This window comes from Coloeus monedula (genome assembly GCF_965178545.1).
Source record: "Coloeus monedula genome assembly, chromosome: 14".
NCBI classification, from domain to species: Eukaryota; Metazoa; Chordata; class Aves; order Passeriformes; family Corvidae; genus Coloeus; species Coloeus monedula.
Genome location: NC_138794.1, coordinates 12,851,857 through 12,867,167, shown reverse-complemented (window position 1 = coordinate 12,867,167; position 15,311 = coordinate 12,851,857). Strand labels below are relative to the sequence as shown.

Sequence of the window (15,311 nt, the reverse complement as noted above, 5' to 3'; positions counted from 1 at the left end):
CGTCCCCTGGCGGCGGGGCGGCCCCGCGATGGCGGCGGTGCCGCAGAACAACCTGCGGGAGCAGCTGCTGCGGCACTCGGCCCGCGGAGCCCTCCGCGCCCCGGCGCCGCCGCGGGACCGCCCGCCGTGAGTACCGGGGGTGGGGAGCGGGGCAGGGCGGCTGCAGCGGCCGGGAAGTGACGGGCGCTCGTCTCGTTGCAGGGGCTTCACCTTCAAGAAGGCGTCTCGGGGCCTCGCCGCCGCCTCGGTGCTGAGGGACAAGGACGTGAACACCTCCCTGACTCTGCCCGCCTCGGCCGTGCCGGACAGAAAAGCGCCGGCGTGGAGCTCTGTTCCCTCCCGCGGCCCCGGTCCCCAGCCGGCCTGTGCCCCCCGGGGTCCCGCCGCGGCTCCCGAGGCGTCCGAGGGCCCCGCGGTTCCCGGGGCGAGGGCGGGGAGCGCTGTTCCCGCCGGGAAGGCCGGTCCCGGTTCTGCTGCTGGCCCCTTTATCATCATCGGCGATGAGTGGGATGATATCGACGATTTTGACCTGTCGGGAATCGAAAAGAAGTTCTCTCGGCCGTCCGTCCTGTCCCCCAAGGGGCTGCGAGCCCCCCGCAAGGATCCCCCGCGGCCGAGCCCCCGCCCGGCCTCGCCCGGCTCTCCCGGGTGCGCGGGGGAGGACGCGGGGCCCGGCAGCCGCGGCGGGGAGGCAGCGCCCGAGTCCGAGCAGCGACCCTGCTCACAGCAGTCCCTGATCTGCCTCGAGGACTTGGTTCCCTGCAGCGGGAGCACGGCTGCGGGGGACGGCCTTCGGGAGGAGTCACCTGCTGACCCCCTTCTGGATGCGGACAGGGCAGGGGCTCGCCCAGGTAAGGGGGTGTTTGAAGGTACTACTGAGCTGGAAGGAAATCTGTGTTTGCACCCAGAGGGCTTGGCTTGACTGGTCAGTCATCAGAGGGAGCTGTGTGCTCGTGACTGACAAGCAGCCCTGGATTTCATTTAGGTTCCTGGATTTCGGTTTGGGTACCCCCAGCCTGGAAGCAGTGCGGCGTTCTGCCGGTGCAGGAGTAGCAGCTGCTCATGTACTGGAGTTACAAGACTTCCCACATGGCATTCCTGAAATGATCGATAACCTAATAGGGATGTTACAGAGAGAAAAGGACTTACAAAATTCATACGGGAGAGACATAAAATCATATACTTAAATGAAATATTAAACCAGAAAAAGTGGTCTCTCTCTATTTTTAACACAAACATAATAAACACCACAAAAGAATTCCAGCCTTCAATTATGATCACAAAATTCCTGCCTGTCATTGCTTTGGCAGCTCTGTCCCCACAGAACTGCTCTATTTTAGATTCCTTACCTGCTGTGTTTTGAAACTTTGGACCTTTATTTGGGAAATTAACATGTTTACACAACTGAACAACATCAAAGAGTGTTCTGGGATGCTTCCCTTACACTGAGGGATGAAAAGATTTGTGAACTGTATTTCTGTTCTTAATGTTTTGTTGTCTTTTCCTTTCTCTGTGAAATTAATTTTTATAAGTTAATGATAATGGGGGAAAAAAGGGAGCAGTAAGTTTTATCCTTTGAAAGTCAGAAACTGTATCAAACAAGTGTTTTGAAATCTGGCTGCTAATTTTTCCCCTCCTCTGTTTGTGGCAGGCTGAGTGTACAGCATTACCCAGCAATATTAATCCACTTCTCTTGCAGCTGCTACTGCTGAAGGTGGTCAGGGCCAGGAGCCACAGAGGTCTGGGAACAGCCCCTCAACCCTGGATGAGGTGACCTGGCCACTGGCAGGTGCTGAGCTCGAGGAGGATGACCTGGACGTCATCCCTCCCTCCCCTGAGGAGGAGCTGCCTCCCTTCTCCCCTTCTGTGCAAAGTGTCAGGTAATCAGAGTTCACTGCTAAAACCATCTGTCTGTTGCATGATTAGAAAAGTACCAAAAAAGACCCAAAACTCCTGCTTGTTAAGAAGGTACAGATTGAGTTTGTGTCTCTTTGCTTGGTGGGTTAATGGTTGGCAGCTGCAATTAATGTTTTATCAAATACTAATTTTGTGGCAGATGTGTTAGGTGGCTTTCACTTCAGAAAAAAGCAGAGTTACTTTTGTAGTGGGATGGGAGAAAATTTCTGGGGCAAGATTCGACACGTTGGTACGTAGGATGAGTGACTGCTCAGCTCTTGGGTTCTAGCTGGGCCTTCAGGAATTTATCTTTTTCACACATCTTAAATTCTGTTGTTCTATGGAAATGCCTCAATTTACAGATCTCTGTATTTTAGTAGCTTTTTCTTTTGGTGTTAGCAGTATTTTCAGAGACTCTCCCACTGGTGGAAGATGTACAGCTGGCAGCTCCGAGGCCAAGCAGGAGAAGGCTCCCACAACACATCCCGGAGGTGATCCCAGTGCAGGGGATTCAGGTACACAAAATGTTTCGGAATTTCATATCTCTGATTTTGGGGATAGTTTGCAACTATTTATTATCCTGTGTAATCCAAGAGCATTAATTAACAGATGGGGAATTAACATCTATAGATGGAGAATTGACATAAATAGTTGGATAACAGACAGATAATAAAAGTTGAAGGCAAAAATTTGTAGATTTGTTGAGTTCCTGTGCACAGAAACAGTTTCTTTATGCAAATGGACTAAAAATACATTGGAAGTAAATTGTTTAGACTGATTTACTGCAATGTACTGACCTCTGGGAGAGTGGTATCCTCTTGACACCTCTTGTAATGAAAATGACTGCTGAACTCACTCCCTGTGCCAGGTGAGGCTGTGGCCGTGGCCCGGCAGCTGTACGGAGTCATGGAGGCCATCTGTGAGCTGGTGGATGCCATCCCCCTGCAGGAGCTGCAGGCCCTGGGCTGTGCCAGAGCCCTGCTCCAGCACAGGGACCTCAGGTAAGCTGGAACAGCTTTGTGTGCAGCAGGGAGCTGCCTGCAGGTGTCCCCAGTACACTGGAGAACGAGGCAGGAGGGACTTTAAAAAGCTTGAAATTACTGACTGAGGGAAGGGACAAAGTACCCCAAACTGCTGCAAGTGTTAGTGGTCCCTGTGTTCTGCCAGATGGAAGTGCCACAGTGCTGCAGTCAGTCTGAGGAGGTGCCTGGCACCAGGTGCTTCTGGAGAGACAGGTGATGTGGTGTGGTGTGATGTGACCCACCAGGTGTCCTCCTCAGTTCTTGTGCCGCAGGCATTCGGTTGGTATTGTCTCCCCTCTCGCTGACTACAGGGATGGTGATTCCTCCTAATATCCCTGAACTTGTTGTCTTCCCGTGTAATTATTGCTGCCACAACCTGCTGCTTTGTCTCCTGCATCATCTGATGGCACACTACATGGACAAAGTACTGGGATTTTGGTTAGGTTTTTCCTGGGCTGGGACTAAGAGCTTCTGTAAATGTTCTCAGTACAACAACTTCTTTTGTTTCTCATTGCTGTAGTCAGACATAGTCTTTAGAAAGTACCTAAAAGCATAATTTGGTTCAGGCATACTTTTAACTTCAGGTTTTGCCTCTAAGGATTTATTTTTTTTATGTTCTACCTTGCCTGGATCTGTTTCTTGCTTTTTGGAATTCTTTTATTTTATGTCTGTAGAAATGATGTCATAATTTTGTCATTAGTTTCTTCTGGTGGTATTCTCTCTTCCCTAGATTTGTTTGAAATAATTTTCAAACATGGTGACTCAACACGATGGAACCACCATATGTTAATATGTTTAATAGCAGTGAGACAAAATGTTGTAGAACTTGGTAAATCATTGCTTGTGACTAAATATATATATTTTTTTCCATCTTCCTTCCCTTGTCATCTCTCCCAGGAGAAAATTGCTGGCCAATTCTGTCAGTTTGAACCAAAATGGCATAAACACCACTTTTCCTAGAAGCTGGAAGTCTCCCATGGAGCAGGGCCCTCGTGTGTGTCCTGACACTGGTCCAGGTTCTGGCCCAAGCTGGAGCTTCAGTTCTGACAGAAACTCCCCCAAATCCACAAACCTCCCATCGGTGCTTTCTGTTCATTCCAGCAACTTTTCTGCCAAAACAAAACAAACCTTGGACACCTCTTGTGCTTCAAAGCAAAGTGCTGAGGAGATCCCCTGCCCAGGAACTGCAGAGCTGCCTTTTCCCAAGGGAAGTGGCAGGGAGGGAGGTTCCCTCAGGCTCAGCCTCCAGTCCTATGACAGTAGCTGGGACAAAAGTCCGGGAATGAGGAATGGGAACCAGCCCCTGACCAGCACAACCCTGAAGGCTCGGAGCACAGCTGCCAGTCCTGTAGGGAACAGCTTGGGTACAAATGATCTCGACTTCGACCTGGATCACTTTGACATCGATGACTTTGATGAGGACTGGGAGAGCTCGGTGGCTGTTTCAGCACCTGAGGCACCATCGACGCCGTTGTGTCAGCCTGTCAGGGAAGGGCCACCTGCCAAATCCCTCTTGTCCAAGATTATGTCCAGAGCCAAAGGGTCAACTGTGGGATCCAGTCCTGCTGCTCCAAAGCCAGGCTTCCTGATGGCAACAAAGAACCATCCAGGTAAATTATATTCATGAGGATTATTGGGTTTTTCAATTTTTAAATTCTTATTTATTTCTTTTTAAACCTAAGACCGAGTTTACTACAGATCACATCATTGCCTTTTGTTTCTGTGGAAGTTTCTTTTGGTTCCTTTTTTGCAAAGTCATCTTGGAACTTTTTTCCCTCCAAATGATGCTGAACTAGATTATTCCCTTCCTGTGCAGGTTTCAAGCTGCTGGAAGATGAAGCTGCTAAAATTGGAAATGAGGGTGTTTCTGTGTTTTAGTTAAATAATGATTCTGCAGTTTTTGATTCAGTGCTGTACAATGGTTTTCGCTGCATAATGTTCCAAAATGGGTTTGTGGAAGCAAACTCAATCCCCCTGGGGCCCATTTCGGGTTAATGTAGGGACAGGCTGGCGAAAGGGGAGGTGAAAATTAGAGTCACAGAATGGTTTGGGGTGGAAGAGATCTTAAAAACCATCTCATTCCACCCCCTGCCGTGTCAGGGACAGCTTCCACTATCCCAGGTTGCTCCAAGCCCCATCCAGGCTGGCCTTGGACACTGCCAGGGATCCAGGAGCAGCCACAGCTTTTCTGGGAAATCTGTACCAGGGCCTCATCCCCTCACAGGGAAGAAGTTCTTCCATAACTTGATGTCATAACTTACTCTAATTACATATTTTTGACTCCTAGATCCAGTGGTTCATAACCCTGCACTGGAGCGTTTCAAGGGTATGAAATTTCCCCATTCTGAAGAAATGATGAATATATTTCACAAGAAGTTTGGATTGCACTGTTTCCGGACAAACCAGCTGGAGGCCATCAATGCTGCTCTGCTGGGGGAGGATTGTTTCATCCTCATGCCCACAGGTATGTGCCCCCACAGCACAGGCTACAGACCTGCAGCTCCTTTTGCAAGCTTTGGGACAAGCTTTTCTCTTCCCCTGTGCCTTTGTGCTGCTGGAATTCTGTGGCCGCAGGATTTCAGGAGTATTTTTGCACTGGGGTATTTTGAGTGAGGGGATTGAATTTCTGCCTTCCTTAATAATTCACAAAGTAACTCTTTCTTATCCTACAGGTGGCACTTTGTGGCAGGCATTGGTAGAAATTTATTGCATCCAAAAGTGCTGTAAAATGGGAAATAAGAAATAGGTCTCCATCCTTTTTCTCTTGATACCCGACATTGTGTTCTGTCTCATCCTCACAGGAGGTGGGAAAAGCTTGTGCTACCAGTTACCAGCCTGTGTCTCTGCCGGGGTCACTATCGTTATTTCTCCACTGAGGTCACTGATCATTGATCAGGTTCAGAAGCTGAAGACTTTAGATGTAAGTTCCAGCAGCTTTATTGAGTGAAACTGCAGGTAACTGGATTAGAAATCTGAAATTTTACAGCAAATCTTGTGTCTCTTGAATATAAACTGCATAAATTGATTAGATGGACACTGTGAATGGCACAGAAAGTTGCCTGGGAAGAACTAAATTGGATGAACTCGAATATCTTGGCAGCATGATCGCTGGATTTATTGCTGCTCCTGTGTTGGGTGTTAGAGCTGTGTTTTCCAGAGCAGATGCTGGTTCTGAGATACTGAGAATTGTAATTACTCACATGCACAGGAGCAGCCTGACTGCAGTGGGAATGAGCACTAAGAGTTCCTGAGTTAGAGGGGTTCTGCAGGTGCTAAACATCTGTGGAAACATGATACACAGAGCAGAAATGCAGGTGCAGGAGATTACAGGGTTCCAGAATGGACTGGGTTGGAAGGACTCTTAAAGTCCATCTTGTTTCACCCTCGCCGCAGGCGGCGACACCTTCCCCTAGCCCAGGGTGCTCAGATGTGTGTTCCCAAATGTGTGTTCCCAAGGCTGACTGCTTAGGAACTGGTTTGTAATGAGAGGCAGGCTACATTGTCAATATATATATTTATATATTTTTAATATAGATTGCTGCAACATACCTGACTGGTGACAGAACAGATGCCGATGCCTCAAAAATATACATGCAGTTGTCAAAGAAAGACCCTGTCATAAAGCTGCTGTATGTCACCCCCGAGAAGGTCTGTACTTCATTTTCAGTTGTAAAACCATAGGGGCTACAAGGGGGGGATTGCTGTGAGGTGCTGAAAGACTGCACTCAGAGTAGGCTTCTGGGGAAAAAAATGTTAGACAGGTGTTAAATAATTCATTAAGAATCTATATGGATGTAGCTAATTTCAATCAGTAATTAACCAAGAATAAGAACTGAGTATGTCTGTAAAATTTAAATTCTTAAAACAAACTCCCCTGCCCACCTCTTTCAATCTATCTTGCTACATATGAGTGTTAATCACTGTCCAGTAGCTACTAAATCCAGACTGCTCTGAATAGGGTAATCCAGGAAAAATACAGCACTGTCAGGGTGATAGGAGATTGCCAGAGCTTACCTTGGGCTGCATTATATGCTGCCTTAAAAATATGTTATTGCACAAAAGCTTTGTAAGAGGGGGCTGGTTAGTGTGCTGGTTGTGTTTCTCTCTTCAGCATTATTTTTCTCTGTGTTTCCTGACATTAGTAATTTAAATTTACTGAAATTTCATCAGGGTGAGGGGCCTTGGGATAGGTGATCCCAGAACCTCGTGGGAATCCCACACCAGCTGCTTGGTTGAAACGCAGCTGACCGGCATCATCTCTGTGCCTTGAAGGTTTGCCTGTGCAGTGCAGGTTAATTCTGCAGTGTAGGACAGTTGTTTCTGTATTCTTAGTCAGGCCAGCTGACCCTTTTAGCCCAGGTCTTTTGCTTTCCATTGCCACTGCTGGTGTGTCCCAGGTGTGTGCCAGCAGCCGCCTGATGTCCGCCCTGGAGAACCTCTATGACAGGAAACTCTTGGCACGTTTTGTCATTGACGAGGCTCACTGTGTCAGCCAGGTAAAAACTCCACTTGTTTTTAGGAATGCCAAAAGACTCAGTTGGAGCATTTTACTCTGTTATACTTAAATTTTGTTTTTCAACCAGTGGGGCCATGACTTCCGACAAGACTACAAGCGCCTGAACATGCTCCGCAGAAAGTTCCACTCTGTGCCCATGATGGCCCTCACTGCCACAGCCAACCCCCGCGTGCAGAAGGACATCCAGAATCAGCTCGAGATGCTGAAACCACAAGTGTGAGTTGCTCGGCAGGTTTCTGAAACTGTTTGGTGTCACGGAAATTTTGAGTGGAAAACTTAGTAAAGTAAAAAAAGCATCACAGGCCCATCTGAAATCCTTGTGTAGCTCTATCTGATGAAATGAAATGCATGCATGGAATTTAATAGGAGGTAGATGCAAAATACTAACATAAGAAATAAAAAACTTGCCAAGCCCTTCCTTGCATGGTGAGGGAAGCTGTTTAACACAATGTAACTATACCCATAAGGCTGACGAGCACCATGAACTGTCACATTTCAGGTTTACAATGAGCTTCAACAGGCATAACTTGAAATATGATGTGTTGCCCAAGAAGCCAAAGAAGGTGGCGATGGATTGCTTGGAATGGATTAAAAAATATCACCCCTGTGAGTACTGAGCAGCATGGTGCCCACAGGCCTTTTCGTGAACCACTTCTCAAGGCAGCAAAAGCTTTTATAATGCTGTAATAATGATATATTTACCAGAAAAGCAAGATCGAGGTAAAGTGATGTTATTGAAAATGGGAATCGGGTTTATGTGCATTCTCAAGTTGAGAATTTAAGTTAAGATGGAAAGTAAATTTTGGTGATGCTCTTGAATAACCTTTCTGGAGCCTGACAGAGCTTTTAGCATCATGTCTTCAGAGCATGAAGGTCACCCAATATCTTAATTGTTTAATTGTGTTGGTCTGCTTATCTGCAGTTCCCCTTCAAGTTGTCTTCAGAGATTCCCATCTTTCTAGGCTCGCTTTGGAGTCCTGCAGCTCCTGCTGCTGGAATTTGATTACACCAAGCTCCCTCAGAGCTTCTCCTATACTGCACCCTCAGAGAGCATTGATTGAACTGCTCTAACCCTTGAATTATATAGGTTTTGTTCACGTATTCTAAATCCTGAGATTGCACAATGCTGATGAGGAAAATATTTCTTTTTTCCACCTCACCAAAAGCCCCTAAAGATTGGGTAAGAAAAAGTATCAAGACTATCTGATACTAATAAAATAAGTTCTATAGTGAAGCAGTTATATCTTTACTCTTATCTTTATTCCAATGGGGAGAGGTTGGTATCTGCTTGGCAGGTTTGACTGTTGAGCAGGGAAAGAGAATAAAACCGTATTGTAGGCCAAATTTCTTTTCCTATCTATTTGCAGATGACTCTGGGATAATCTATTGCCTTTCCCGGCATGAATGTGACACCACAGCAGCCATCCTGCAGAAGGAGGGGCTGGCTGCCCTGGCCTACCACGCCGGCCTCACCGATTCCAACAGGGATCTTGTGCAGCAGAAGTGGGTTAATCAGGAAGGATGCCAGGTGACGAAAAACCAGGAGGAAAAGGGAAGAAAATGTGGGCACTTTTATCCCTCTTGGCCTGGGAAATGGAAGGGAAGTTGTGCAGTGTTATCACCAAATGTCTGCAGTATTGAATAACTGATCCCAACAGACCTGCTGGGGCACAGCAGCCACCTTTCATTGGGAATTTTGTGAATAAAAGGTCGTAGCATGGCACCAAGGTGTGCTGCTCCAGCAGGGAGGACCTGAGCAGTGCAGGGCTTCAGAAACAGCTCATGGCACACTCTGGAATTTGGGGTTTTTCCTGTGTCTGGAGTGGCTCTGCTGACAGGAGGGGAAGTGTTGCTGTTTTGTACTTGTTCTGCACTGTTACAACTGACATTCTGGGTCCTCCAGGTTTCCTAATCCAGGTCACTTGTCTGCTTTCCATGCAGTGTTGCAGGAGTAATTTCCATAATGTATGTCTAGAACATTATAATCTTCTTCCCAGGTGATATGTGCAACAATTGCCTTTGGAATGGGCATTGACAAACCCGACGTGCGCTACGTTATCCACGCGTCCCTTCCCAAATCCATAGAAGGTTACTACCAGGAGTCTGGCAGAGCTGGGCGGGATGGTGAGATGTCTCACTGCCTGCTCTTCTACAGCTACAGTGATGTGACCAGGCTGAGGAGGCTCATTCTGAGTAAGTTCTCCTCTGGGAACTTGGAGACAACATTAGAGCAGTCACATTGTCACTGGTCTCATTTAGCCGGTGTTATTTCTCTTTTACAAGTGCTGTGGATAGTTTAGTATTGCAAGGAGGGGAGAACTGTGAATCCTTACCTGGATGGTTTTCATTCAGATGTCAGGAGCAGGATTTTTGTCACTTGGACTTAATTTTAGTCAAAACCACTTTGCTTCACAGAATAATGGAATTGTTAAGGTTGTGAAAACCTTTATGATCATCAAGTCCTACTATCAGACTAACTCCACCCCACTGTTCACCACTAAAACATGTCCTCAGGTGCCACATCCACATGTTTTTTGAGCACTTCCAAGGATAGTGACTCCATTCAGGGCATCCTGTGCCAGGGATTTGCTACCCTTTCTATGAAGAAACCGTTCTTGATATCTAATCTAAACCTCTCCTGACACAACTTGAGGCCACTTCCTCTCATCCTGTCACATCCTTCTCTTGACTTTTGTCATTCTAGGCTTATTTCCCTTCTCCGTTCTCTAAAACATCAGAGATAAAATCTGTCCTACATCAGTTCTGTACTAACCCACTCATTTTTTTTTAAGCAAAGCCAATATTGTGTTTTGGCTGACAGCCCATGAAAACGCAGAGGTGCAGCTTTAACAAACAGCATTGAATTTGCTGTGTTTCAGTGGAGAAGGATGGGAACAGCCACACGAGGCAGACCCACTTCAACAACCTGTACAGCATGGTGCACTACTGTGAGAACGTGGTCGAGTGCCGCCGCGTCCAGCTGCTCGCCTACTTCGGGGAAACCAATTTCAACCCCACCTTCTGCAAAGATCACCCAGAAGTGATTTGTGATAACTGCAGTAGAAAGAAGGTAAACCCCACAGGTTTTATTATTAGTGGTGTTAAACTGATTTTGTATTTAGTTGCATCAAAAAGTGGTTACCCGACCTTTGGGAAGGCAAATGGAGAAAAGGAATAAAAGTCCTGTATTTTTGTGATGCTTCCAGTTATTTTCAGGGTTTAACCATGGACTTGTGATGCTCCTGTTCCTGTCAGAGGCATAAGGATGTTCCTTGTGGGAGGCAGGAGCTAATATCAGATCCACTGCAATGGCTGTGGGGAAATCCCTTCAGTTCCTGTCCTGATGTTTTCAGGGCAGCTTTGTGCTGCCAGAGCAGCATGAGGGCCACATTATGTCGTGCTTGTGCCGAAGGTGGTCCAAACGTTTGGGGTTATGCAAACTTAGTGGCAGGAGCAGGAGCAGAAAGGGAAGGCAACTGTGGAGGCAGGCAGGGAAGGGATCCTGATTTGTTTTGTACCTGTGGGTATTGCTTCTCAGCTCTGTGTTCAAAGCATTCCCTTATATAACTGTGATTAGAACCAAATTTGACCAGGATAATGCATATTCAGTCTCATTTAATGCATTTTGGAAGTGTAAGTTCTAGAGCATGGTGGGATAATTACAAGAATGCTTTCCAAATGATTTACCTTGATTTCCAGTACTTATCCAGCAATCTTGCACCTCACTCTGCACAAATAACCCCACGGAGATTAAATACAATCAGTAGGACTGGTTTTGTATTATCACATCCAGAATCCCTGTGACTGTATCACTGTAGGTTACTAACTAGAAAATCACCGTTTCTTTATTTGGAACAAATTCAATTCACAGCTGAGAAAAGCTTGATAATGAAAACTGAGGTTGTCAGTAACAATTTGGATTAGGGCAGAAACACGTAATAGCATGTCCTAATCAAGTCTGATTTAACAGGATTATAAATCAAGGGATGTGACGGAGGATGTGAAGAACATCGTGCGGTTTGTACGAGAGCACTGTGGGCAAGCGGGGCGGATGAATGGGAAGAGGAATCCAGGCTCTGGCAGGTACACCCTGAACATGATGGTGGACATTTTCTTAGGTGAGTCTGTTCTCCCAGAAACTCCTGAATAAGATGGTGCACAAATCCCTGACCAGGAATCAAGAGTGTTGTGCAATGCCAGCAGGCATTTAAAAGAACGTGTATTTTGGAAAATTAATCTTCCCAATAATCACTTGGTGGTAAGTGATCCAAAATAAATGAAACTGAAGATTTAATCCATTTCAGGTTGCTATAGTGATAATATTGGTTTTCCAGTGTTCAGAGGCTTTTTTGACTGCCTTGGGAATCTCCCACAGATCTGTGAATGCACATGTACATGGGCTTTGTGATCAGGGGCTCATCCTATGCTTTCTGTTGCACAGGTTCAACGAGTGCCAAGATTCAGTCTGGAATATTTGGGAAGGGGGCTGCCTATTCCAGGCACAATGCTGAAAGGCTGTTTAGAAAACTGGTCCTGGACAAGATCCTGGATGAGGATTTGTACATCACAGCTAATGACCAGGCAGTAGCATATGTCATTCTGGGAGAGAGAGCTCAGGCTGTGCTGGATGGGTCACTACAGGTGTGTAACTATTTAGTTTCTTGAAGGCATTGTTTTAAGGAAGGCGCTGCAGTTTTCCTTTAGCATATCCCCTCAGGTAGCTTAAACACAGTTTGCCTCCAGCTGAACTAACCTCTAGACACAAGGAACAGAATCCAACACACGCGATTCTCAGTCCAGTATTCCAGTAATAATGTTGTGGGGCAAAAAGTGAGTTTGAGAGGCTTGAAGCGGTTTAAATCTTTCTCTTCTCCCCCACCCATCTGATTCCTGCTGGACAGTGAAGGAGAATTCTGACCCCCACAGAAAGATGGCTAAGAAGGGAAGAAGGACCAGCACTCCCTTCTTCATTTTCTACTCTATTTTTCCCTAGTCATTGGTGGGATCTGATGGAAGATGCACTTCATGCAGGTCACAGAACAGTCCCAGGTTTCTTGAGGCAACACCTCCTCTGCATTAGTGCTGTGTTTGGAGCAGGACAGAGCCTTCAGCATTACCCCAGTGACCTCTGTTTGAAGCCAGATGGGAACTGGGCTCTTGGGAGGTTTTCCCTCTCTCTAAACTCTGCCAGCTCTTTGTAGAAGAAACTTGGGTGTGGTTGAGTAGCCTGTAAAAAATTATTAAAAAAAATGTGTACTGGCTAAACAGCTTTTTTTGGTCCATCAAAGTATACTTTCTGTTTCCTGTGCTGTGTTCCTGTGTTATCAGTCAAGGTGTGCAGGAACTCCCTGGCAGGAGTTACAGATGGCTCGTTTTAACAGGTGGAGTTCCACGAGACAGAGAGCGCCAGTGCCATCAGAAGGCAAAGGGCTTCCATGACAAAGATGTCCCAGCGGGAAGAGGTGGTTAAACAGTGCCTCAGTGAACTTACAGACACGTGCAAAACGCTGGGCAAAGTCTTTGATGTGCATTACTTCAATATTTTCAGTACTTCCACCCTAAAGAAAATAGCAGGTAAGGTCAGGTTTCTCAGAAGTCCTTTGGGGCTTCTGCATAGAGGGGCGTGGAAAGGAATTAATTTCCTTCAGGGTATCTTTATAAAAAGTTGTATGACATGTCTGAGGGGTGCTTCCATTGTGTTTCAGAAACTTTGTCCTCAGACATGGAGGTTTTGCTGCAGATCGATGGTGTCACAGAAGACAAGCTGGAGAAATACGGTGCAGAAATAATTAAAGTGATGGATAAGTACTCAGAATGCTCCATTCCAGGTGTGCTTTGTACTTCAACATGTACTTCCTGTTCAGTGCCTTTCTCTCCTCCTCTAGCAGATGTTTGATTCAAAAGTTACCTTGTTTTAATCACAAATAACTAATTCTTACAGTTTAATAATTCCAAAAGGGAGCAATCACTTTCAGAACATACCAAACTCTTTGCTGCCTTCCCACTAGCTGAATTCAGGGTATCTCTGAAAGACTAGGGATGGGGCAGTGCAGAGGAGGTGAGGAACAGCCAGGACAGATGTTTTGATACCATCAGTGTGTTCTGGTGACTGACTGGCCCAGGTGACACCTTGGCTTAGTTAGTTTTACCTCCCTGCCTGTGTGTAGAAGATGCTGCCTGCCCAGGTGCGGACACAGCCACGGGGAGCACTGGCTCCCTGGGGAGCGATGGAGAAGCAGAGGATGCAGGTACAACCTCCAGCTATTTTGGCAATAACACAAACCAAAGGAGGAAAAGGAAACGGCCACTGAACTCCAGGGATTCCAAGAGGAAAAAGACGAGTGCTGGTGGCAGCCAGCAGTCCCACTCCAGAGGGTATGTGCCTGTGGTCACTTGTCACTTCTCTTTGCCCTCATCAGCATAGTGATGATCCCTTAACTGCAGTTATCCCCCTGCAGTTTCTTGAGTATGGGCTTAAATAATGGTGTTAAAATTATCTGGGTGCCTGGTAAGAACTGCTCTGCTGTGCTTTTCTGCATGTTTGGTTTAAAAGGCTGGTGAGGAAGGATATTTAACAGCTGTCCTCACACTTGCCTGCCACAAGCTAAGCAGGCACACTAAATTTCAGTGTTCTGCCATAGCCAGCATTGGCAGGCTGACTGGGTTCCTTGCTTGAAATTGTAAAGAGGTCTTAAAACTTTGAACATTTGATGGAATATTTGAACTTCTGCCCCTTGTTAATTGAGATTCTCCCTCTGATTGTATCATGCATCTGCTGTTGGTTGGTCTTGAGCTTCTAGGGCAGATCTGCCACTTCCCAAGGATTTCCCCTTCCCTGCCCCATTTTTCATCATTCTGCTCCTTGGTTTTTGTAGCAAATGGGTTTTCCCAGCTCAGCAGATTTTGTCCCACCCTTGGCACTTTCCCATCTACTGGAATAGCTGTCATTAACTGTTGCTGCCTCTGAAATGTCACTTGTTGTTGCTGCTCACCCTTGGGTACATCCCAGAGCAACAGCTGTACTGTTTGCATTTCAGAGGTAGTTTGCAGCCATGTGTATTAAAAAAAAAAAATTTACAAAATGACTGTGTAGTCCTCTAGAAAATGCAGTGGTGGTGCCCATGTGAGTGCAGGCTGGTGCAGGGGACAGGGCAGGTGACACATGTCTCACATACACCTTCTCTCTGATTTTTGCAGTGGCTACAGCAGGTGCAGAAGGACCAAGAAGCTGCCGAGCTCGAAGGCTCCAGCTTCCTCCAGTGCCAGCTCTGTGTCCCGGAGCATTGGTGGCATGCAGGGAGCTGCTGGGAAGCTGGGCATGATGGCACTGCCCAAACCCAAATTCAGGAGCTTCCTTCAGCCTTCGTATTCCATATTGTAACTGGGAAATGCAATTACTGGATGAATTTTCCCCAAGATGGAATCATCGTTTATTAAATTTTTGTTTCATTTGCTGCTGCTGAACCTTCTGGGACTTGTGTCTTTGTCAAGTGCAAAAGCTCACATTAAATAAATATTTTTTTAACTTGTCAGTTTATTTGGGCCTTTCTACTTCTGAGTGGTTCTGGAAACTCTCCCCTATGGGTGACACTCCTCCCTGTGATTCTGCTTTACAGCCCCCTCAGGGACGTGCTCAGGACCACAAATGCTGGTGGTCCCCAAGCTGTGGCTGCCTCTGTCCTCCCTTGCTCCTGCCTCAGTGCTTCAGAGCTGGAAAGCTGGGCTGCTCCTCTGGAAAGGGCAGGTTGGGAAGGAAAAAGGTAATGAATGTTGTTAAGTTTCCCATTTGATTCCCCAGATCCTGGAACTGGGAGTGCCCAACCCTGCCTTGGGTGTGCTTTTTTAAAGTTACTGTTTTTTTCTCTTTAAGCCATGAT

General features: G+C 46.6%; 1 protein-coding gene across 3 annotated transcripts; it reads left to right on the top strand.

Moving 5' to 3' along the window:
* The first annotated feature begins 19 nt into the window (after nucleotides 1-19).
* BLM (BLM RecQ like helicase) lies at nucleotides 20-14,900 on the top strand. Of its 3 annotated transcripts, none has more exons than XM_082290708.1 (21): nucleotides 20-126; nucleotides 202-851; nucleotides 1,700-1,880; nucleotides 2,299-2,411; nucleotides 2,765-2,897; nucleotides 3,816-4,528; nucleotides 5,206-5,382; nucleotides 5,720-5,838; nucleotides 6,453-6,566; nucleotides 7,316-7,414; nucleotides 7,502-7,650; nucleotides 7,934-8,040; nucleotides 8,802-8,962; nucleotides 9,432-9,627; nucleotides 10,314-10,504; nucleotides 11,405-11,552; nucleotides 11,876-12,075; nucleotides 12,816-13,008; nucleotides 13,140-13,262; nucleotides 13,602-13,809; nucleotides 14,632-14,900. In XM_082290708.1, the coding sequence occupies exons 1-21, from the start codon at nucleotides 29-31 to the stop codon at nucleotides 14,813-14,815; spliced, it is 4,257 nt and encodes a 1,418-aa protein (XP_082146834.1). In that variant the 5' UTR covers nucleotides 20-28; the 3' UTR covers nucleotides 14,816-14,900. The 3 variants fall into 3 exon arrangements, with proteins under 3 accessions (XP_082146834.1, XP_082146833.1, XP_082146835.1); XM_082290707.1 differs by having other exon boundaries at nucleotides 2,296-2,411; XM_082290709.1 differs by lacking the exon at nucleotides 7,316-7,414 and having other exon boundaries at nucleotides 2,296-2,411.
* The last annotated feature ends 411 nt before the right edge of the window (nucleotides 14,901-15,311 follow it).